At 49.8% G+C, this 24,439-nt stretch overlaps 1 protein-coding gene across 4 annotated transcripts in view; it reads left to right on the top strand.

Moving 5' to 3' along the window:
• osbpl5 (oxysterol binding protein-like 5) overlaps positions 1-22,510 on the top strand; it is a 31,154-nt gene extending 8,644 nt beyond the window's left edge. Inside the window, exons 3-24 of one of the 4 annotated variants that reach the window (XM_062462712.1) lie at positions 10,453-10,608; positions 10,861-10,934; positions 12,095-12,175; positions 12,473-12,574; positions 12,703-12,906; positions 13,162-13,246; positions 13,470-13,632; positions 14,853-14,966; positions 15,983-16,190; positions 16,415-16,599; positions 16,809-16,890; positions 17,272-17,370; positions 17,502-17,598; positions 17,782-17,880; positions 18,266-18,363; positions 18,797-18,886; positions 19,101-19,237; positions 19,330-19,509; positions 19,624-19,747; positions 20,086-20,200; positions 20,478-20,580; positions 20,679-22,510. In XM_062462712.1, coding sequence (XP_062318696.1) covers positions 10,473-10,608; positions 10,861-10,934; positions 12,095-12,175; positions 12,473-12,574; positions 12,703-12,906; positions 13,162-13,246; positions 13,470-13,632; positions 14,853-14,966; positions 15,983-16,190; positions 16,415-16,599; positions 16,809-16,890; positions 17,272-17,370; positions 17,502-17,598; positions 17,782-17,880; positions 18,266-18,363; positions 18,797-18,886; positions 19,101-19,237; positions 19,330-19,509; positions 19,624-19,747; positions 20,086-20,200; positions 20,478-20,580; positions 20,679-20,814 — 2,712 coding nt within the window. In that variant the 5' untranslated portion in view covers positions 10,453-10,472 and the 3' untranslated portion in view covers positions 20,815-22,510. Of the gene's footprint in view, positions 1-10,452; positions 10,609-10,860; positions 10,935-12,094; positions 12,176-12,472; positions 12,575-12,702; positions 12,907-13,161; positions 13,247-13,436; positions 13,633-14,852; positions 14,967-15,982; positions 16,191-16,414; positions 16,600-16,808; positions 16,891-17,271; positions 17,371-17,501; positions 17,599-17,781; positions 17,881-18,265; positions 18,364-18,796; positions 18,887-19,100; positions 19,238-19,329; positions 19,510-19,623; positions 19,748-20,085; positions 20,201-20,477; positions 20,581-20,678 lie in introns of all 4 variants that reach the window. The other 3 variants (XM_062462711.1, XM_062462713.1, XM_062462714.1) reach the window with 3 other exon arrangements.
• Positions 22,511-24,439: the final 1,929 nt, after the last annotated feature.

Genomic DNA, 24,439 nt, shown 5'->3' with positions numbered 1-24,439 from the left:
TGCAGGGACAGAACAGTCTGGCTGTGTGGTCGGCCACGCTGCCTAGCGAGCACCTTGCAGGGACAGAACAGTCTGGCTGTGTGGTCGGCCACGCTGCCTAGCGAGCACCTTGCAGGGACAGAACAGTCTGGCTGTGTGGTCGGCCACGCTGCCTAGCGAGCACCTTGCAGGGACAGAACAGTCTGGCTGTGTGGTCGGCCACGCTGCCTAGCGAGCACCTTGCAGGGACAGAACAGTCTGGCTGTGTGGTCGGCCACGCTGCCTAGCGAGCACCTTGCAGGGACAGAACAGTCTGGCTGTGTGGTCGGCCACGCTGCCTAGCGAGCACCTTGCAGGGACAGAACAGTCTGGCTGTGTGGTCGGCCACGCTGCCTAGCGAGCACCTTGCAGGGACAGAACAGTCTGGCTGTGTGGTCGGCCACGCTGCCTAGCGAGCACCTTGCAGGGACAGAACAGGAACTGTGTTATCTCTACAGCACGGCTCTCTCAGGTGGCAGCAACAGTAGCTGGTTGTGTCCGAGGTGTCGGGGGTCGGCGTGCAGGAGAGGGCAGCAGGTGTGGCCCCTGGGTTGGCGGGGTAGTGATACCTCGGGAAGCCATGGAAAACACAACGTTTGCTTGGAGGACAGCTTTTATTTTCATACATGGAAAAGTACTATGAATAGCTGCCCTGTGCAGTTTTCCGGGATAATTCTTAAAGATATACTGAAGGCTGGATTGTGTGTGTGTGTGTGTGTGTGTGTGTGTGTGTGTTTGTGTGTGTGTGTGTGTGTGTGGTACATGGGTGTGTGGTACATGGGTGTGTGGTACATGGGTGTGTGGTACATGGGTGTAGATGAGGCTGGATAAACAGCCCCAGACACTAGTTCTACTGTTGTGTGCTCTGGTACTGTGAGGAGATGAGACCACCACACACTGTCTCTCCTGCTGGAATGTGTCAGGGTTGACAACATGTCCTCACTACAACACTACTGTGTTTGAAGTTGAAGTTCTCAGAACACTCACACACACACAGCGTGGGGCTGAGAAGGCTGGTGTTGTGGTCGTATCACTCGCATCAGGAAACGTTTCCACTCAGCCGCTCCCATGTTTGTCTTGGCTTGTGGAGCTCCAGTCAGAGTTACGGGATTTAACGGTTAATTACACATTAACTAACCTTGCACACCCAGTCCCCTCTCATGCCCTCTCTCTCTCTCTCTCTCTGTCTCTGTCTCTGTCTCTCTCTCTCTGTTTCTCTCTCACACACACACATTAACTAACCTTGCACACCCAGTCCCCTCTCCTAGCCCCTCTGTCTCTCTCTCTCACACATTACTCTCTGACACACTGGAGTTAAGTGCCCTTTATGGACAGTTCAGATAAGGTTTATAGTTATTTGCATGGGATTTACTGTGACGCTCCATAGCTTTTTAGTGCTATTGTTGCCTTGCTTCTCTTTACCATTGGAGCTTTAGTGTTGTGTACGCTGATTTTGGGCTTTGTGATGTCTCTTGTCTGGAGTGATCTCAAACACACACACACACACACTCTGAAGGCAGGGCTTTGTGATCTCTGGTCTAAATCCTTCAAGGCTCCATTTCCGTCTTTGGAAACACCCCTGTCTGGTTTTGAGATGGATGTATCTTTACGGATGGATGGGCCTCCTCTGTTTCTGAGGGAGCTTTGTATTAACACTTCACCTGACCTCTTCTCAGAGGGAGGGATGGGAACGGATGCATGGATGGATGCATGGATGGATGGATGGATGGATGCATGGATGCATGCATGGATGCATGCATGGATGCATGCATGGATGGATGGATGCATGCATGGATGGATGGATGCATGCATGGGTGGATGCATGGATGGATGGATGCATGGATGGATGGATGCATGGATGGATGGGGATGACACAGTGTAGTCCAGTCCACCACCAGTGTGTACCTTATGTTGTAATCTTTAAGAAGCCCTTTCAAACGTCATACAATTGACCAGTGAGCCAGTGATGGATTTATAGATTGAAATAATCCAAATCGTTCTTGCGATATAGGATAAAGTGAGCTGGGATATTGGACGTCTACTACCAGCTCTGTGGATTAGCTTTCAGAAAGCTACGTTGGAGCAAATGTAGCCCAAGTTTACAAATGGTCCAGGCAAGGGTTCCTCTTGATGTTACATTGCCCTGAGCATGGTGCCGAGCCGTCATAACTGGCCCCAGGATAGGGAAGCTCTTCTTTTGATCTGAGAACCACAGCCTTCTTTAATGAGCTGAATATTTAGAGACAGGAAAAGAGAGAGAGAGTGAGAGAGACCTTCATGTTTTTATTCATTGTGTTCAGTTTCAGAGTGGGGGTCATGTGCTGTGTTTGATGTGAAGCATCTTTCTAGAAGTGGCGCGACAAAACCAATCAGAACCATCAACTGGATTTCCATGTCAAACACTTATCACCACCACTGACTAAAATAGCAGCCATTGAAGACAAAAGACAGTTGAAGATCTTGCTGGGTGTTTTTAGACGTGGTAGCGGTCAATCAGCAGTCTCAGTTAAGTGTATCTTGTGTCGCGTATTAATAAGAGCAACAGCTGTAGAAGCGAGAACTAATCTGACACCAGTCGAGACTCGAGACAGCCCACTGTTACCTGGAGCAGGCATGCGTGCAGTTGGATAAACGGCTTGGCAAGACCCATTACATGGAGAGTCATTGATTAAGCAAGCTAAACATCAGGCTGAACTTGCACTCTCGCGTCTAGTTGTAGTGATCTGACATGTGTGGTTAGACTACTGGTTTAAACATTCATGACTGGGTATTGTGTTGCTGTCGCTGTTTATCTGGTTTGCTGGCTGTCTGAAGGACACACATGGACTGGCACCGTTCAGTCTGTCCTTTGAGCCCTGCACTCATTTTGTCCTTATATTTAGCCTGCTGGTTTATTAAAATAACATAATTTTTTTTCCAATATATATTTTTTAATCTCGATCGTCAACTGAAAAGAGAAAAAGTATTGTGAGCGCCTAAACAGAACATATTTGTCTTGATCCAGGTTAAAACAAACAACCACCCGAACAAGAGAATGCTTTTATTATAACCTTTATTTAACCAGGAGAAAAAACCCATTGAGATTAAGAATCTCTTTTTCAAGGGAGACCTGGCCAAGACAGGCAGCAGCATACATACAAACATTGTTACAAAAATACAAAAGGAGACAAAATATAGGAGTTAGTGTCGTAGCCAGGTACGGTCAAAAACATTAACATTTTAAGGAATCTGTCTCTAGCTCTTTCATTTTGACAATTTAAAAGCATTAAGCGAGATTAATTCCTTTAGTTTCAAGACATTTTGCAACATATTCCATGCCGAGGCTGCGAAGTACAGAAAAGCCCTCTTTCCAATTTCCGTACGGGCATAAGGTACAGATAGCATGACGCAATCCTGAGAACGCAGAGAGTATTTCCCGGCACTCTTCTGCTTTATAAGGACACACAAATAGTGCTCCTGAAGATATAGGCATTTTCAGTTGTAATTCACGAGACAAAAACGTGTGTGTGCATGCATCACTTCCACATACTGCACAAGACAGGAGAACAACTTCCGGTAGCTAGCTGTTAGTTCAGCCGTTTCTTTTTTTAACAGGAGTTTCGGTAATCTTCCCAAAATGACAATTACGATCTATAAAGGATTCTATGTTGCCGCCCTTCAAGCAAGAGGAAAAAGGGGTTCAAATTGCACGTTTTTGTACTACATCGACAACTACAAAGGTAAGGTTTATCAAACTCAAACATTAAAAATAGCTTGCTATCACTACCCTGCTAGTTAAGCGGATTTCAGCAGTAATATTAGCTAGGCTAGTTAGTTAACACTTTTTAGCTACATTATAACGTACTCAATTATCTCATTGTCAGCGTGCTTGCTAGTCGTTAATGTTAACTGAAATAATTGGTCTGTACCTTATGGATAATGTAAAATGTATTTCGCAGTTTCTAACAAAAATCCTAAACGGGAGAAATTATCTCCCCCTAAGGGCGACCTCTTATAGGTCGAATGAAAAAAAAAAAAAAACGAGTGTAGGGTTAAGAGACCAATAGTTAAGGGTTGACAACCTGTTCTGGTTATTAAAAGTCACGTTTCTAACTTCACCTGAAGTTCTAACCCTGGCCTATTTTCCCCCGGAAATACATATCGCTGTCGTGTGCATACATTTACATTTAGTCATTTAGCAGACGCTTCTATCCAGAGCGACTTACAGTAAGTACAGGGACATTCCCCCGAGGCAAGTAGGGTGAAGTGCCTTGCCCAAGGACACAATGTAATTTTGCACGACCGGGAATCAAACCGGTAACCTTCTGATTATTAGCCCGATTCCTTAACCGCTCAGCCATCTGACCCATACACCGCACATCATACACCCTACTCCTTACCCTGGATCTCTCTGTGTCCTGGTTCTCTCCCTACCCTGGTTCTTCTCTTCTGTGGGTCTGGCTCACCCTACTCCCCATCCACCGGCCAGACTCACAGACCCACAGCGGAGAAGAACCAGGACACAGAGAACCAGGGTAAGGAGTAGGGATGCAGCAATTCACTTTTACTATTAACCGTCATTTTAAAACAGCTCGTTTGTGAAGGCTCAGCTACGCTGAGTGTTTTCTCAAACCTCCCTCCCTCCATCAGCTTACTACTCATCTTGCATCTCTGAGGTTCTCTGTGTCTTGTCATGATGTAACAGCACCATGCTGTTTTAATTTTTCAAGCTGTGTGAGCACAAATGGTTGATGGGCTACTTTGAGCGATTAAAGTGCAGCGTTAATCAGAGCTAAGGGCTATTATCACATCTCTGTGTGTCAACCAGGGCCTCAGTCTTGAGCGAAACTTTGCTGTTTCTACTCCTCTGGGGTTGGATTTTCTTTTCTCCCTCACAACCTAATCCCAACTCACACAATGACTCACTTTTCTCAGGAAACACAACCAACGCTAGCCTTGAAATGGCCCTCTTGGCCTAGGCTGTCACTTAGTTGTTGTTTGGAGGGGAGAGAGGGACCTATAATCCTGTGCTACTGGGCCTCAGAGTATGTACAGCATGGGTTCTCTCACTAGTGGTCGTATCGTATATTTCCGTGTCTGTTGGTCTCCCGTGTCCAAGGTTTCCTTCGTTAGGAGAGGGGAAAACATCTCTGGGAACATAAGAGGGTAAATGCTCCACAACTGCTTCCACACTGAGTGGAAAGTACAGGCTACTCAGCTCACCCTGCACGGCAATGCTTTGAAGGTCAGCGTAGAAGCTCAAGTGTAGTGTTGTTGGTCTCTTCTGCAAAGTGATTCTGTTCCCCTGGCAAGGCTGAAACGGGGGGGTTAGCCACCTAGCTGCAGCCCAAGGCTTCAGCCAACAGAACAGGGATACTCTTAGACTGGCCTACATATACCCTGATCCGGACCTGGAAATAGATGTCCCTGCTCATAGACTAAGAGCACTGTACCAAGGCTATCCTGACTGGCCCAACATCAGAGCAGTAGCTGACATGTTAAGGTACATACATGGTTGGCCAGATGGGAGGGCCACAGACAGGATTGGAGGACTTGGGAGGTGGAGAAGGGCTGGAGGGCGTGGTCGTGAGGCGGTGAGGAGGCTGGTTGCATGCTGTAAACAGGTTCACATATTGTCTTTGGGCTGTGTGAATGTTGTTTTGTGAATGCTGTGTAGCACACTGCTGTGGCTTGTGTTGTGTGTGTGTGTGTGTTTGTGTGTGTGTGTGGGGACCGGGGGGGGGGGTGGGGGGTGGGTAACAGTCCTCCCACGCAGTATGTAGGTCATCAGGCCAGCCATTAATCTCCTCGTCTGGGGATGAGGGAGAAGATGAGGAGAGTAGGGATGAACCAGAGTAGGGATGGACCAGAGTAGGGATGGACCAGAGTAGGGATGGACCAGAGTAGGGATGGACCAGAGTAGGGATGGACCAGAGTAGGGATGGACCAGAGTAGGGATGAACCAGAGTAGGGATGGACCAGAGGAGGGATGGACAGCATAACGGGGTTTATCTGTGACATGTTGTGACAGCTTGCATGTCACTCGCTTTTTATGTTTTCTCCCTGTACACACACACACACTAGGGCCACACACACACCAAGTCTATTTAGATGTATCCTGGGCTTGTCAGGCCGTCACACAATGTGTCCCCTCTGTCACCGTGATGTGAAATCACGTGACAGGAGTGATGAAAAGGACAGGCGGTCACAGACTGTGTTGCCAGAGATGGGCCAGTCGGATTTCTGATATGGAAAATGTATTTCGGGAGCACAGAGTCATAGCTGGCTATAACTAGCGCTGTTCTCCACTCATACACTCATTTTGTCACCAGTGTTAAGAGTTTCTTTTTCGTTTGTGTGTATGCATGCTGCATGTATTCCAACTCATGCTAATGTGTGTGTGTGTGTGTGTATTCAACATCACACTTTTCTGAGTATTTTTTGTTTTCCTGTTCTCCGTCTGCTGCAGTGGAAAGTTCCAGAACACCGTTGAGGCGGTGAATCTTCCACTCCGTCTAGTTAGTGTTGCTAATATGTGCTGATGTGGTTTTTCCTTCACTGCCAAGGGATGATGCTAAGCTAACAGTGTCTCCTGGTGACGGGAACACAGAGGTTGTTTGTGCGTCTAGAGACTGCTCAGGATGCCAAGAAGCACTGACCCTGAGCAGGTTTACGTGTGTCAACAACACTCCACCCCCCCTGCACTTGCTCCCGTGGGGACTAATGATTAATAAAAACACCTCCATGAGCAGATAATAGTGTTGTCTTCCCAACATGCTAACCGAAGGTTACTGAAGGTCGAGCGTGCTCTGGTCAGGGTTGCTGTGGAGTGTTTTTGTCATTGAGTGACCTGGTTCTGCTCCACGTCAATGTTATCTTCTCTTAGCTCTTCATATCCGTGTGTAAATATTAGCCTAGCATTTCATAGCACTGCACAGTGAATGAGGTCAGTGATAGGCTAGGCTAGACTCTCAGTAATGTGTCATATGAGGGTGGGGGCGGGGCTAGCAGAACCCTGCAGGAAGCAAACCACTTTCAACTGAAAGAAAAGCAAACAACCGTTGAATAGATTTAGGAGAAAAATAAAGGAATTTCAACTCATTTCTGGCAGTGAAGTTTTTTTAATTCACTGTTCGCTTGGCAACGGTGAAAGAAAGATCTCACACGTTACCTGAAGCACACAATCTTACCCGTTTTATAGCTATATGTAACCCTACACCTGACAGGGCTGGCCAAACACTCACTTCCTGTGCTCCTGTAACGGCTGCAGGTGGGTGATGACACTCACTTCCTGTGCTCCTGTAACGACTGCAGGTGGGTGAGGGCGTGTCCAACAGGGAGACAGGATGTTTTGGGAAAGAAGAGGAGGAGAGAGTGATGTCGTACTATGATGCCGCACGTATTGTGATGGTGAATGTGTATCGGCTGCCCTGACCTTGCTAGCTTCAAACTGTATCTGAGGCGCAGCAGGGACTGGTCACCCTACAAGTGCCACCGCAGCAGGGACTGGTCACCCTACAAGTGCCACCGCAGCAGGGACTGGTCACCCTACAAGTGCCACCGCAGCAGGGACTGGTCACCCTACAAGTGCCACCGCAGCAGGGACTGGTCACCCTACAAGTGCCACCGTAGCAGGGACTGGTCACCCTACAAGTGCCACCGTAGCAGGGACTGGTCACCCTACAAGTGCCACCGCAGCAGGGACTGGTCACCCTACAAGTGCCACCGCAGCAGGGACTGGTCACCCTACAAGTGCCACCGTAGCAGGGACTGGTCACCCTACAAGTGCCACCGTAGCAGGGACTGGTCACCCTACAAGTGCCACCGTAGCAGGGACTGGTCACCCTACAAGTGCCACCGCAGCAGGGACTGGTCACCCTACAAGTGCCACCGCAGCAGGGACTGGTCACCCTACAAGTGCCACCGTAGCAGGGACTGGTCACACCCCCCCTCCCAAACACCCTGATCCTGTGTAATCCCCCCCCCCCCCCCTTAAACAAAGAAAAGCAGAAAGATACCGTTTCTGGCAGCGCCAAACACACCGCCTTACCAATAATCCTGCCCTGCAGCTGAGAGACTGCTGCGATTGGGTCTTCCACGTCAATCATTGTGTCTTCCCACCATGGCCAGGCCCCAGGGCTGGAAGAGGAGGTTCATGTGTGAAGTCGAACTTGGACTCTGTCATTGTGTCTTGGTGTTGGTGTGTAACATTGGAGGCTCACAGACTACATCTGCACCCCACCCTGGGCTTCATACTGTACTCCACACACACACACACACACACACACACTGCAGCACTTGAATTCTATTTATAGACCACCCAAGCAGGGAAGGGTGGGGGAATCAGGTTTTAGCCGTTTATATTTTCTCGCTCACTTTATCTCGCTCTCTGCTCACGCTCTCTCGTTCTGTCTCTCTGACTCTGTCTGTCTCTCTCTTTGTCGCTTTGTCTGTCTCTCTGACTCTGTCTGTCTCTCTCTTTGTCGCTCTGTCTGTCTCTCTCTGACTCTGTCTGTCTCTCTCTTTGTCGCTCTGTCTGTCTCTCTCTGTCTCTGTCTGTCTCTCTCTTTGTCGCTCTGTCTGTCTCTCTCTGTCTCTGTCTCTCTGTCTGTCTCTCTCTGTCTCTGTCTCTCTGTCTGTCTCTCTCTGACTCTCTCTGTCTGTCTCTCTCTGTCCTTTCCTCTCACGTGTCTCAGGGTCTGTTCACTCTGGGTCTGTTCACTCTGGGTCTGTTCACTCTGTGTGTGTTCAGTAATAAATTCATGAATAATCTATTAGAAATCTCCACTCTCACAGTATCTGCAGACAACTGCATTTAATGGACGTCTCCCCTTTTCATCAGTTGTAGCGTGTAACATGTAGCGTGTAGCGTGTAACGTGTGCTGAAGGCAGCCCCACCGTACCATCACATCTGCTTCTAATAAAAAAACAGCTCATCACAAATGAGGTGTTTTGCGAGCCATGTGACCACTCTGTCAGAGACTAGAGACGAGGGAAACGAGGGAGAATAGAGGAGGAGAGAGGGAGAGGAGGAGAGAGGGAGAGGAGAGAGGGAGAGGGAGAGGGAGAGAGGGAGAGGAGAGAGGGAGAGGGGGAGAGAGGCCACAGAAGTCTTTGAGTGGATGCAGCATGACTCACAGCAGAAGGTGAGGAAAGGCTCTCTCTCACTAGCAAAGAAAGTAAGGGGTGTGTGTTGCCTACGTGTACTGAGCAGAGGCATTCACCATCATTCCAGAACCTGATGACCCTTGCAGGACGGGATGCCGGGGTGCCTCTCAATTGTTTTTAATGCCACACACACACACACACTGCTGTCCAGTAATGCCTTCTAAGACCTCACCCTGTCACACAGTATGAGTTCTAATGCAGGGATTAAGAGCTCATGGTACTAGATGTGCTTTCCTGAGCCAGCAGCCTAACATGTGCGGTTGGAAGAGGTGTCATCCACATGTTTTCATCCCATGTTTAAAAAAAAAAAAAGATGCTGAATAGTCCTTCATTCATCAAATGTATGCTTGCTCTTGTGTGAGGCAGACACATGCATATCTCAGCTTAATCAAAGCGGGACAAGAGAGTAACAGTTGTGTGTGGGTGTGTGTGTGTGGGTGTAAGAGAGAGAGTGTTGTGTCTGAGTAGGCATGGGCCCCATGTGTGAGGATGAGCCTCCAGACCTCTGGCCAGCGACAGACACTCTCTGGGGGGGGGTACACGGCTGACTGGCTCTCCCAGACATGGAAGCTGCCAGTGGGGGAGGGGAGGCCAGGGGTGAGGGGGTGTGGCTGCCCAGAGTGTGAGGGTCTGCGTGTCTGTCACATCCACTGGTACCGTGACGACGGGCCGTCACAGACACATACTGGGCCGGGTGTGGGCCGGGTGACGTGTGTGTGTGTGTGGGCCGGGTGACGTGTGTGTGTGTGCTTCCTCCTGTGTGGTGTCGAGTCGGGCAGTGTAGGAGGCGAGAGCAGCGAGAGAGACTCGTAGAGGAGACCTGTCAGTGAGAGAGAGACTCGTAGAGGGGACCTGTCAGTGAGAGAGGGACTCGTAGAGGAGACCTGTCAGTGAGAGAGAGACTCGTAGACCTGTCAGCGAGAGAGAGACTCGTAGAGGAGACCTGTCAGTGAGAGAGAGACTCGTAGAGACCTGTCAGCGAGAGAGAGACTCGTAGAGGAGACCTGTCAGTGAGAGAGAGACTCATAGAGGAGACCTGTCAGCGAGAGAGAGACTCGTAGAGGAGACCTGTCAGTGAGAGAGAGACTCGTAGAGGGGACCTGTCAGTGAGAGAGAGACTTGTAGAGGAGACCTGTCAGTGGTTCACCACTTCTGTGTAGGTGTCCACATTCATGAGGATTGTTATTCATATTTTGGAGTCGACTCATTCTTTAGCTAATCGTACTTGAAATGTGTAACTGTTTGGATTGATTGTGTTCTCTCTTGCCCCTCCCTCGCTCTCTCTAGAGGACAAGAAGGCCGACAGGATGAAGGAGGAGAACTTGTTCCATCGGAGGTTGTCCCTGTGTCCCACCCCCACCTCCCCGCCGAAGATAGACACCCGCGCCTTGACCCGGAACCTGTCCTATGGGGGGGACAGTGACCTTTACCCTCTGAGTCCAGGTACGGTGCCAAGCTCACCCCCTTCGTCTACTCAAATAATTATGTATTATCTATACTTAGTTGTCCTGGATGAGAATAAATGTTTGTGTTAGATAGAAATCATCTGAATGTCTTCAGTTGTCTTTTTAGCGTTTGCATATACAGGCTTTTTTATTGCCTTGCACTGTAAGATGTCTTGTAGGTTTAGTACGTTTTATGTTACTGGAGTTTGCCCCATGTACTCACAGTTAATGTGTTCCTTTACATCACCAGGAAGTGAGTCAGAGAGGAATGGCCTATCAATGCTGAGTGATGAACTTAGTCCCGCCCAGTCGCCCAGCAGCAAGGTAAGAAGGCAAATCCTGATTTAAACACTGGGCTCTGAGATTCACTGTCATTGGCTGATTTGATGTCCTCCAGGCATTTAATCTGTGGCTTGTACCAGTGTTCCACTTCCATACACCCTTGACAGCTACACGTCAGCCTCATCCAGCACAGCACTTACCCTGACTCCCCCACCACTCACTAATGTGCTGTGTTCAATCCTGTCACGTTGCGCTCTGCTACCCTGTCGCCTCAACAGTATTGCCGCTTCACAGCTCAGCAGATCATTAATCCTTTCCAGCGTGTGAGGTGCCGTGTCCTCCTATCCCAGGATTGTGTGTTTGTGTGTGCAGTGTGAGGTGCCCTGTCCTCCTATCCCAGGATTGTGTGATTGTGTGTTTGTGTGTGGAGTGTTGCTGAGCCGCAGCTGGTGTGCTCCAGAGGACTCTTCACTGTTAGGAACAATAGGAGCCTCGGCACAGCCCAGCATCACAGGCGCTCCTCCACACAAGGGACTGGGCTATGACTATTCTTTTGTGCGTGTGTGTCTGGGCCAGATGTCCCTGGACAATAAATCTGAATCACATACAAGTCAAAACCACCAGAACCGAGTCCTAAAAGGAGGGAAGAACCGGCCTATAGCCACTGATAACAAAGATCTCCTAGGTGACTCATCTTTATGCACAGTTTCACCAGTACAAGTCTTCCTGGTTGAACTGAACCTTCATATTATTGAATAGTGACAGAAGCCATTATCCTCGGAACTGCCTCATCTATGGTGTCCTGTTGGCTGTATCATGTGGTTCATAGGTCACTTAGCACTCATGGGTTCCCCTAGTAAAATGCTGAGTGTAGGGGTCTGATTCTGACACCTCTAGGACCTGGGGAGATCATCCACCTGTTTTGGACAGCCCCAGGAAACCTGCATGGTACTTCCCTCCAGGGTCTGTAGATACAGGCTATAGAGATGCTATGGTATCCAGGGATATGGGGTATGTCCTGTTAATGGAAGGGTTGGGAGTGGGCTGGATGTTTTGGTTGAGTGGGCACAAACAATGGCCACGTTTTTGCTTCATAATAATGTTTATTTCACTCATTCCTTTCTTTCCCTTTCTGCTTTGAACTTGTGTACTTAATTCTTTCCTCCTCTTGCGTTCTCCTCCCTCTGGTTTGTGTGGTTCAGTCTGAGTCCAAGATGTTTAATGGTCTGGAGAAGGAGTGCTCCTCCCCCACGGAAAAGCTAGCCCGGAAAGAGTCCCTCAAGGTACGCATCACTTCCTGTGTCTGCAGGAAGGGGTCAGGGGTGAAGGATGCTGAGAAATAAAAAATTCAATAGATCCCATTGTGTGATAACGATAAAGGTATTCGGTACATAATTATATACATATAACCTGTCTCTTCTCAGGTTGAGCAAAGAATAGAAGTGTCATTTTATTTTCAATTATGCATGTTAAATGTCACAGATTTAACCAAAGATCATGGTGATGATGCTCTACTTCCCCCTAGTGGACATATGATGATCATGTTTGGAGATTTCACTGCGTGTGTGTGTGTGCTGCAGGTCCAAAAGAAGAATTACCGACAGGAGAAGAAACGGGCAGCCAAAGAACTGTTCAGCGCTCTGAAGGACCCCAGCGTGGTCATCATGTCCGACTGGTTAAAGGTAGGCCTGACAGACAGTACACACCATGCTACCATCACATGACACACAGCCCATGTCAGGCGTCTCAAAAACAGAAGAGAGCGTAAAGAGGAGTGCTTGAGCCTGAAGGTACCTGATGCTTCCTGCAGATCCGTGGCTCCCTGAAGAGCTGGACCAAGCTATGGTGTGCCCTGAAGCCCGGGGTCCTCCTCATCTACAAGACCCCCAAGGCAGACCACTGGGTGGGCACCATCCTGCTCAACGCATGCAAGCTGATCGAGAGGCCTTCCAAGAAGGACGGCTTCTGCTTCAAACTCTACCACCCTCTGGACAAGTCTATCTGGGCCATCAAGGTTAGCCGGCGTACCCCTATTTAAGAAGATATTGAATCATCGTCTAGCTTCTAACAGTACTTTCTGTTCTAAATCTAGAAGATGCATTTGCATCTTCGAGCTGTCCTTTCGATGTAAACTTAGATTAAAATAACTCAAGTATGGAATCACTTTTTACCGATATTTTCACAAGACTTCGCAGAGAGGTCAAATCTGTTGCCATTTAATATTCTGACTTGACTTAATCAAGGTGTCAACACTGTACTTGGTCTCCAGGGTCCGAGAGGAGAGAATGTCGGCTCCATCACCCAGCCTCTGCCCAGTAACTACCTTATCTTCAGAGCTGCCTCCGAGTCCGATGGTAACTTCCCCTTGTGCCCCATAACTTCAAATGCTTTTGAATTTGTTTAGAATTATGATGAAATCCAGGGTTACGGCTGGGGGGGTTAGGGTTAGAACACAATTTTGAATGGAAATGAAGGGTTGGGCACCACTAGGATAGGACAATAAGTGTGTGTGACTAATAGTCTAATACCTCCCTGCTGAAGCAGTCCTCCACCTGTCCCCATCCATCTCCTCTCCAGGCCGGTGTTGGATGGATGCTCTCGAGCTGGCCCTCAGCTGCTCCAGCCTGTACAAGCTGACGGCCAAGACAGGAAAGGACTGTGATGTCAGCACCTCGTCAGAGTGCTCTCACATCCTCCACCTGCTGCAGTCCACCCCCCTCACAGATGCAGAGATACTGCAGTGAGTAACACATGTTCATGCACTGTGCACAACAAATATTTTCCCCAACCCAAAGGTTGAGAAAATATTTTTCCAATAATGTTTTGAAAGGTTGAAAACGTATTTGGCCCAAAACGTTTTGAAAGGTTGAAAAAAATATTTACCCCAAAAAGTTTCAAAGGTTGAAAAGTATTTGCCCCAAAACATTTTTAAAGGTTGAAAAAATGTTTCGAAAGGGTAAAAAATATTTTCCAAAAAGAAATTCTACTAAAGCTTGAAAAAAAAATTCCCCACAAAAATAACAAACAAAATTGCATCATTGAATGAGGACTCTACTGTACTCTATTGTTCTCTTCTCTAAGCTACCTCATCTGTGCTTTAACTCAATTAGTTCTGCATTGGGGCTTGATGCTAATGTTTTATTGCCTATTTAGAGATATACAGACTTTCATCTGTTGTCTCTCTTTCCTCTATGCCCCGCCCCCTTCCCCCTCTGGCCCCCTGAGCTCTATGCCCCGCCCCCTTCCCCCTCTGGCCCCCTGAGCTCTATGCCCCGCCCCCTTCCCCCTCTGGCCCCCTGAGCTCTATGCCCCGCCCCCTTCCCCCTCTGGCCCCCTGAGCTTTATGCCCCGCCCCCTTCCCCCTCTGGCCCCCTGAGCTCTATGCCCCACCCCCTTCCCCCTCTGGCCCCCTGAGCTCTATGCCCCGCCCCCTTCCCCCTCTGGCCCCCTGAGCTTTATGCCCCGCCCCCTTCCCCCTCTGGCCCCCTGAGCTCTATGCCCCACCCCCTTCCCCCTCTGGCCCCCTGAGCTCTATGCCCCGCCCCCTTCCCCCTCTGGCCCCCTGAGCTCTATGCCCCGCCCCCTTCCCCCTCTGGCCCCCTGAGCTCTATGCCCCACCCCCTTCCCCCTCTGGCCCCCTGAGCTCTATGCCCCACCCCCTTCTTCCTCTGGCCCTCTCAGCTCTATCTAGTCTCCTGTTTCCCCTGCCAATCAGTACAGCACCACTGGGTCACATGACAGGCAGAGGAGTAGTAAGGATTGGAGAGAAGGTTAACCTTACACCACCCAGAGAGAGAGACATCAGCGGTGCAGCAGCCACACACACGCTCACACACACACACGCTCACACACACGCTCACACACTCAAACACTTTCAGGAAGCAGGCGCGGCAGAGCAGACAAGGAGACATATTGCTATGACTCAGTGCTTGGTTTTCACACACACACTGTTTTATTCAGAAGAGACGACAGGAGTGGAGGAAGGGGACAGTCTGTGCCGGGCAGGAGGGTGGAAACTGCTTGTTATTGTACCACTATCTGGGATCTGTCTGAGCGTTGCAGTTTGTATAGGAGGTAAGACAGACTTCATGGGTTAGGGTGTGTCTTTTCTGCAGTAATGTCTCATGGCACTTGGTGATATCTGACGGCAGACTGTGTGGCAGATGTGGGGTGTTGCTTCCTCTGGAGGAGCCCTTGGTGACTGTGTTGGTGACTGTGTTGGTGACTGTGTTGGGCAGACATGAGGGGGTGTGGGAGACGTAGAGAGGAAGGTGAGGTAAACGGGGAGTGTGTCCGCTAGAGAGGCAGGAGGGACAAGTGTTACGGCTTCCTGTTAGCGTCCTGATAGCTGTGCCTTTTAGCTGTCTGCTTCACCTCTTATGTAAGCTCTCTTCCCTCCAGCCCTCACGCTTCTACGGATATTGTTGTGTTGAGTGATAGCTGTGCCACTGAAACACCATACACTGAATATCTGATTGGCTCTGTGGGGTTTGTGGAGTCCTTTGTGTTTCTTCCTCCTCAGCGATCACTGACTGTGACATTCAGACCCCTCCTAGGTAGGAGAAATGGGCGAGGTTGCCTCGGCAACCAGACACGACAGATGACATCACTGTCCGGTCCCCGGGGTTCCACGCCCCGCTGCGTTCTGCCCCTCTGTAGCGAGGTGGGGAGGAGGGGGAGGGGGGCATCTGGACTGGGGGCTGGTCTATTTTTAGACACTCCTAGATTTCAGTCCCACCGAAGGTCTATTTTGAGATGTTCCGAGAGGCGTGTGTCGTCACGGTGATGCCGCCTGGCTGCTCCTCGGAGCTGCTTGAACATCTCTATACCAATGATGTCTTATGACTGACTAATGTCAGTTACCTTGCATAAATGATTTGATCAATGCATTGAAATTGTTGCAAATTCTTAGTTGGTTATTATGAGTGGCTGTATGGTGATTTATACTGACGAGTCATTCAAATAAATCCAGTAGCACAGTAACACTGGTCTTTGTCCTTCCCCTGAGGGGATGAATGTGTGGTTATAATGATGAGTCATGCACATGTGTTTGCATGTGCTAACCCGGCCTCTTGTCTCTCCTCTGATAGGTTTAATGAGGCCCTGTTAGGAAACCACCACATGGAGAATGACGGCTCCTCTGACAAATCAGAGCGTGAAGCTCACGAGGACTGGGACACAGCAGCCAATGACAACGGAAGGCTGACGGAGGAGAGCGACATGGACCAATCAGACGAGCTGTCTCCTGGCCTGCAGGCCACAGCCTACGTGGAGCAGGGCCAGGAGGAGATGGCCGAGGTGAGACTTACAAAATGGCCGCCTCCTTCTCCCTCGCACGCACCTCTGCTCTGCTGCTCCTGACCGCTGCGGAGGTGATAAATGGGCTCTTAGCCGACCTAGATTCCTTTGGCTTCCCTATCTGATCTAACTGCATTTGTGTATGGATGTCACTCTGGATAAAAGTGTCTGCTAAATGAATAAAAGCACCCAGACGTAGCTGACCCTGCTGTGCCCCGCCCCAGGCCGGAGAGGCGTCCCAGACGGAGACGGTGTCGGAGGAGAACAAGGGTCTGATGTGGACCCTGCTGAAGCAGCTGCGGCCAGGTATGGACCTGTCCAAGGTAGTGCTGCCCACCTTCATCCTGGAGCCCCGCTCCTTCCTCGACAAGCTCTCAGACTACTACTTCCACGCCAGCCTGCTCTCACAGTGAGTCACGTGGACCACAGGGTCCCATATGAGTCTGACCCACAGGGTCCTGGATGAGTACATGTGACACAGGGGCTGTAGAGTGCTCCCTATTTATGTACAACTAACCACCGGTGTCAGAGTAGAGATTCATAAGCTGAACGCTACCCTCCTACGGTGTCTACCATCTTTTCTGTCCTCTACCTCCCCCTCCTCTCTCTCTGTCACAGGGCTGTGTTGGAGGAGAGCCCGTACGGCAGGATCAAACAGGTGGTACGCTGGTACCTGTCTGGCTTCTATAAGAAGCCCAAGGTAAGCACTGTTCCGACCGGATGGCAACAGCCTTCTGAATGACTGTACTTGCCTTAATGAGTTAACACATTAGCAACTCTAACTCCCACGCTTCTGTGTCTGTTACTGCTTGACTTGGGAAGCTGTTCTCTGTAGTTGGGTGTTAAGGGTGTCACATTTGAAGCCGTGCTTTGTGACTCCTGTGGTTTGATTGGGGGGTTGGTGTGGGGCTAGGCTGTGCTAGCACAAAGGGGCTGTCTTGGATCTGACGCTCGCTCTGCCGGTGGGACTGGTTCATCCAGTCAGGCTGCTGGCACTACACAGGGTGTGCCACTGTGGTGATGGGTTACATATCTGATGAGCTGCTTGACGTGTGTGTGTGCGTGTGCGTGTGTGTTGTAGGGTCTGAAGAAGCCGTATAACCCAATCCTGGGTGAGACGTTTCGTTGCTGCTGGCTCCACCCCCAAACAAATAGCTGCACCTTTTACATCGCAGAGCAGGTGAGAGGCTTCACACACGCCAACACACACACGCCAACACACACACGTTCACTCAAACGGCACATACCTCTCTTTCTACGTGTCTCTCTCTCCGTGACCTCAACACCTGCTCTCTCCGTCCCTCTCCTCAGGTGTCCCACCACCCTCCCATCTCTGCCTTCTACATCTGCAACAAGAAAGATGGCTTCTCTCTCAGCGGCAGCATCCTGGCCAAGTCCAAGTTCTACGGTACAGACTCTCACACCTCACCTGTTTACTGGGCCCTGCAGCTATAGGCATCATTTTTTAAACGGTCATCTATCTTGTCAATTTGTCAATAAAGTTTTCGTACATCTCGGTACGATGACAGGTCCAGTCTGCTGTGTTATTTCTCATAGATAATGAGTCTCCTGTGTGGTTTTGGTGTTTAAGGGAACTCTTTGTCGGCCATCTTGGACGGCAAGGCCAGACTGCTTCTGCTGGGTAGAGAGGAGGAGTACGTCATCACCATGCCCTACGCACACTGCAAAGGTAGGGACTGGACTGAAGGCTATATTCTAACTAACAGTTTGGTCGTCTGGATCATTTCTCACCATGTCTTCATCATTCCCTCAATACGTCAGGTCAGTAAAAGAAAGAATAGAAAGAGAAAGGGAATCTTTGTTGATGCTTTAATGGGTACAGTGCTGGGTCATGGTGATCTAGGACTCTGTTGTTCCGCCCTGTGTAACAGAGCTGTGGGCCTGGGCTGCGTGGCTCTGTCTGCCCCTGCTGGTCCCAGTCTCTCTCACTGGCATAGGCTCAGTCCTCGCTTTCTGTACGTGAGAATGTGTCAGAAGGGGTCGACAGTTCTGACGTTCTGTTGATGGATGTGTGTGTGACGTGTGTGTGTGTGTGTGGGTTGTTCTGTTCCCAGGTATCCTGTACGGCACTATGAGCCTGGAGCTTGGAGGGAAGATCACCATAGAGTGCGAGCAGACCAGATATGCAGCCGAGCTCGAGTTCAAGCTCAAGGTACAGCTGTCCTCTTGTCCTCCACATCCAGAACACCTACATTTGAGCCCAGGTGAAGTCATTTAGAGGAGTAAAACATGCCAGTGGAGATTCTCTAACTAGAACTCCTAGAATATAGGAACCATTTGAGGAAGCTGAGGTGTGTGTCCTGATTGGTGTGTACTGTGAGTCCCTGTGCTGATTGGTGTGTACTGTGAGTCCCTGTGCTGATTGGTGTGTACTGTGAGTCCCTGTGCTGATTGGTGTGTACTGTGAGTCCCTGTGCTGATTGGTGTGTACTGTGAGTCCCTGTGCTGATTGGTGTGTACTGTGAGTCCCTGTGCTGATTGGTGTGTACTGTGAGTCCCTGTGCTGATTGGTGTGTACTGTGAGTCCCTGTGCTGATTGGTGTGTACTGTGAGTCCCTGTGCTGATTGGTGCATCATGTCTGCAGCCCTTCTTAGGAGGAGCCTCCTCAACCAACCAAATCTCTGGAAAGATCCACATGGGGGAGGAGCTACTGGCTACAGTGGATGGTCATTGGGTACGACACGACCCAACACTGCTCTTTCCGTCTTCTCTTTCTCCATTTCTGCACCTCTCAACATACGCCTGACTTGACTTCCTCCTCTTACTCTCTCACTTCCTGTTTTCGGCTGCGAGGATTCTTCCAGTCTGTACCCAGGCTGGGAGGATCCACTCTGCATGTATGGTATGGTCTTTGGTTGATTCATGATGTTGTTGTTGTTGTGTGTCAGGACGGCGAGGTGTTCCTGCAGGACAGGCGTTCAGGGCAACAGGAGATGCTGTGGAACCCAACTCCAGAGGTCCGCAGGACCAGACTCAAGAGACAGGTGGTCCAGGTCGACCAGCAGGGGCCTTTTGAGTCGGAGAGGTACAGACACACGCACACACTGTCTCACACTTGAACTCATGTTGTTTTATTTAAAAGCCGTATTCTGAAATTGGTGTGTGTCCGTGTTCCAGACTGTGGCAGCATGTTACCAGTGCAATAGTGGACCGGGACCAGAACCGGGCCACACAGGAGAAGTTTGTCCTGGAGGAGGCTCAGAGGACAGAGGCTCGAGACCGCGGAGACAAGCCCTGGAGCTCCAGACTGTTCTGCCTGGACCCCGACACACAGGAGTGGACCTACAGACACATGGAGTACGCAAACACAACATGGAACACACGCATGCATACACCACAGTACCATCCACATGTAGTGCACACCCAGGTCCGTCTGCGCACCCTGACCCAGTGTGCTGTGTTTGGGTGCAGCACCAGGCCCTGGGACCCGGAGACTTGCCTGGTCCAGTTTGAGAAGGACGGACTGATCCAGACCCAGGAGAGGAGCCACAGGCGCCACAACGGCCTGTCCTATACCTGGGCCAGCCAGCAGAAGGTACACACACACACACACACTGTCCTACAGCTACACCTGGGCCAGCCAGCAGAAGGTACACACACACACACACACACACTGTCCTACAGCCACACCTGGGCCAGCCAGCAGAAGGTACACACACACACACAGTCCTACAGCCACACCTGGGCCAGCCAGCAGAAGGTACACACACACACACACACACACACTGTCCTACAGCCACACCTGGGCCAGCCAGCAGAAGGTACACACACAGCAAACTAGCTGTCACTCTCTTGCTCTCTCTTTTGTTTCCTGTTTTTCATGTATGATTCTGGGCTGTTTTTGGTAGTTATCAAACCTGTGTGTGTGTTCAGGCCCAGCTGAATGGGCAGCACAGGAAGAGCAGCAGTCAGCCGTCCAGCTGCAGCCAGAACACTGAGAGCAGCAGCACCACTCCTGAACCCACACATGAGTCTTCTGATAACGAGGGTGAGACTCACACACACACATTTTCACAATGTATGCTTCATGTTTGGCTACCCGCAATGTTTGGGGCTAACTCTCTCTTGGAAGACACTCCTGAACTAGAGCCTGACCAATTTTTTTAAGGCCGATACGATACAAATATTTGCTGATTTAAAAATCCGATATTCCGATATATAGGCCGATATATATATTTTTAAAACCAACAAAAACAAACAATAAATAATCCAGAAACGCGTAACAAGACCCAGGTTGTCTGTCCTCTCCTCCGTCACATGACCAGGGTTCCTGAATCAGTGTTCACGGTGCAACAAGGAAGTGAAGGACATAGCTGGGATCGAGGCCTCCATTGCGTCCATACAGAGCACACAGCAGGACATGCAGAGGTGAGACAGGTCACACACACACACCAGTCTTAAGCAACACTTGGAGGAGATGGCAGTAGTGTTAGTTGTGACTGTGTGTTCCACCTGTGTGTCCGTAGGAACCTGGTGGCTCTGAGCCGGCAGCTTTCTCGCCAGCGTGCGTCCGAGGACAGTGTGACGCTCACGGGTCGCCACTGTCTCGTCCTCTGTGTCCTCCTGCTCTCCCAGCTCCTCCTCAACTACGTCTTCACCTGAGCGCGCACACACACACACACACTGACTGTAATCACAAAGCCTGGGGGGTGGGCAGGGCTGGGGGATGCACAGAGACAGACAAAGACTGGTCTCCGATCAGCTTCTAAAGACTGACCCCCTCCTCCCCACCGCCCCCACCCCCCTCTTTCTATTCACACTTACAACCCCCCCCCCACCACCACCACCACCTCCGAGAAGGGGGAGGAGCCTGGGCGCCATAGCAATAACCACAGCCACCACGTCCCTGCTGTGTGTATGTGGACTGAGACAGCAGAGTACCTGTGCACTTTGGACTGAGCCAGAGCACACTATCTCGGACCTGTTAGTTTTTATATGAACAAGAAGAATGAACAAGAAGAATGACGGGGAGTGATAGGAGTTTCCATCCCTCCTTTGTACATGGATGTGTCCTTTTATACTCCCCGCAATACTGTTGATGTGTGTGTGTGTGTGTGTGTGTGTGTGCTTGTGTGTGTGTGTTGTTTGTAAAATAGGCCCTATGGGCACAAGCTAGATTAACAGCGTTGGTCTCTTCCTGCTCCACTTCCTCCGAAGTGTTTGGGGCGTAACGCTGAAGCCAAACAGAGGAGTCGTGACAAGGATCGAAAGGCATCGCAAACAGAGAGAAATGGATGAGAGACAAAAATATATATAAACGAAGCTTCCATCAGTGCAATTCTGTGTTTTTGTCTAGATATAGACTCTCACACACACGCCGTCTTATCTTTTAATGAGGAGGATTTTACCAAAACAGTATTTATAATCCATGAGGACAAAAGAGTACTTGTTTACAGGGGTGTGTTTATAATGACATCTATAAACAATATTGAGAAAGAGAGCCAAACAGAATTGTGTGGGTGACCACCTTCAGGGAGTGGGCTTCTAGCATGACCCTAGCGTGGGTCACGTGACCCTAGCGTGGGTCACGTGACCCTAGCGTGGGTCACGTGACCCTAGCGTGGGTCACGTGACCCTAGCGTGGGTCACGTGACCCTAGCGTGGGTCACGTGACCCTAGCGTGGGTCACGTGACCCTAGCGTGGGTCACGTGACCCTAGCGTGGGTCACGTGACCCTAGCGTGTACAATCAGGGATGATGGAACAACTGCTGGTGGAGGAGAGGAAAAGGAAGAAGATAAAAAAATAAAGAAATACAAATGAAGTTCTAAGATAAAGGGACTGTTGCAGCTGTCCAGTGGGTTGTGTATTTCAGTCTGCACTTTCCAAGACCTGTTTTAAATGTAAAACACTTAGTAATTTGTAATTTTTTTATCAATGTTTAAATGTATATATATTCACGTGGAGCACACACACACTGTGTCACCAAATTCAGAATGTATTTATTGGGTGATTTACTTTAATGTTGATGATCTGCAGAGGCTGCTGAGTGCGGAGAGCTCCTCCCAGTGTGCGCTCATCAGGGCAGCAGGTGTGCGTGCTCCTGTGTGAAAAGACCAAACTGACTTTCTGATTGGTTGTCGGGAGAACGGCCCACTGTTGAACCGCCCAATGGGAATAGAGAGAGAGAGCTCACGAGGAAGGCGACTATTTGAATGCTTCTATTCACTTTGTTTTTGTTTTCAACTCTACTGCCATGTACACAGATATTTTTGTCAAATGAGAATGATCTAACCGGGCATGTGAATGCTCCATGTTTGTGTTGGTATACTGTAGAACTACAGTAAACATTAACACTTTGACTCAGTGACAAGGCCAACTGTCTTGATTGTTTGTCAGTTTGGATGAACTGTTCCAGCGCTGCAGAGGTTTACATGGGAGAACTGGAAGTGGGTTGTAATCTTGTGGTTCATATCTAGTTTACCACGCTTATGTACTATAACTATACGAACTAGGATGTTATGTGTCCTGAGCTTCTGCTCCATAGACCAACCCAGTAGATGTGATACCTCTGCTCTCCACCAGAAGGTAGTGCTGCCTTAAGGAACAAACACATGAATACACACGACAGTACTGGGATGTGTACTATAATGATTACTACAATGGCTCTGAAGCCATGAGCCCATGGAGGGATAGCAGTTGGGACACTGGTCACTACCGTGACTTCACCATGACGCTAACATGTTAGTTTGGTAACGTGTAGAAGGTCCTGGTGAGAGGCACACACACACACGAACCACCTCTGGAACAGCAAGGCTGACTTCAGACCACAGTGCTGTGGGTCAGAATCCCACTGTCACACACACACACACACACTGTAAAGATATAACTCCAAAACCGTAGACGCTACACGAGGAGTGTTCAGGTGTGAATCCCATAAACGCACAGACACACTGGGGAGGGTAAGCAGCCCACACACACACTAGACTGCAAGCCCGCCAGGTGACACACACACTAGACTGCAAGCCCGCCAGGTGACAATCCTTCAGAGACTCCACTTGGATTAGGTGTTGATCACACGGACAACAGGAGTCTGCAGTCACCACGTTGACAGTGTGCCAAGCCTTCCCACAATGCATCAGGAGACCCATCAAAACCAGCATATTCCTCTTTATGTTTATTTAAGTGGTCAGATACCTTCACTGGTCTGTCTTCATTCCTGTCTCAGATAGGATGGCATTCTCCAAACAATGATGTTGTGTGCCTCCTCTAAAGACTTCCTGGTTCCAGTTCCCACGGGGGTTGGCTGGCAGGAATGCATTTGAAGCTTCAGAAGGTTGAATACCTGGAGAGATGAGCTGTCTGGCTGTCAAAACAGACTGAAGTCAGGGTGGCTCTACATGAGGTCATCACTACCCTCGCTGTTTCACTGGGCTGCTGGTTGACTGGACAGACTGCGTTTTAGATTCCATCTCTAGCTTGTGTCCTCACTACCAGCTGCCCAGTCGCACCTCCACCCAGGCTCAGTGGATCTGAGGACCCACATGCAGTCTAAGCTGATGAGTGTAGGACCAGCTGAGATCCATGACCCAGCTTTGTGGAACACGGTGATGGAGGAGAGGGGGGGTCAGAGGGCACCGCGAGGGCGCTGGGGGGCAGGCTGGGGGTCAGGCTGGGGTGCCCATGTGCTTCTGAGCTGAGTCACAGCTCCCAGAGTGTATTAGAGTGGGCGCAGACACTGGATCTTTGTGCTGTGTGACATGTCGAGGGGGAGGGGGGGTGATGTGTTTGCATGTGTGTTTCTGGACGAGTATGTAAACATGCAGCTTTGGAGCGGGGGGGGGGGGGGGGGGGGGTTAGACCATCCCTTAGACCAACCCTAACCTTATCCCTGGAGGTCAGGTGTCCTGAGGTCTTTGTTTGTCTCCTGTCTCTCCATATCCTGATTGGCATGAATCTCCACTGGTGCATGATACTGAAGGAGGATGAGGAGTAGGGTTAAGACAACCAGGATGCATCACTCATCGAATGCTGAAGAAAAGATGTCACTGAGTTTGTGTGTAGCTGTTCATAATACCTGGCAGGGGCCAGGACTGAGTGCTGTGGTGTGCAGCCCCACACATAGAGGCACAAAGGACTTCAGTCAGTCAGTCATTCTGATGGGGAAACAAAACACATCAAGTGTAGGTTTATTTACTGCAGCCCGGGGGGCAAAAGAATAAGGCTTAACCAATACAGCTCATCTTTCTACACCTCCTTCATCCACTCTTCATCTCTCCTTTTCTCCC

This window comes from Osmerus eperlanus, chromosome 5 (genome assembly GCF_963692335.1).
Source record: "Osmerus eperlanus chromosome 5, fOsmEpe2.1, whole genome shotgun sequence".
NCBI classification, from domain to species: Eukaryota; Metazoa; Chordata; class Actinopteri; order Osmeriformes; family Osmeridae; genus Osmerus; species Osmerus eperlanus.
This window is presented reverse-complemented; position numbering and strand designations above follow the sequence as displayed.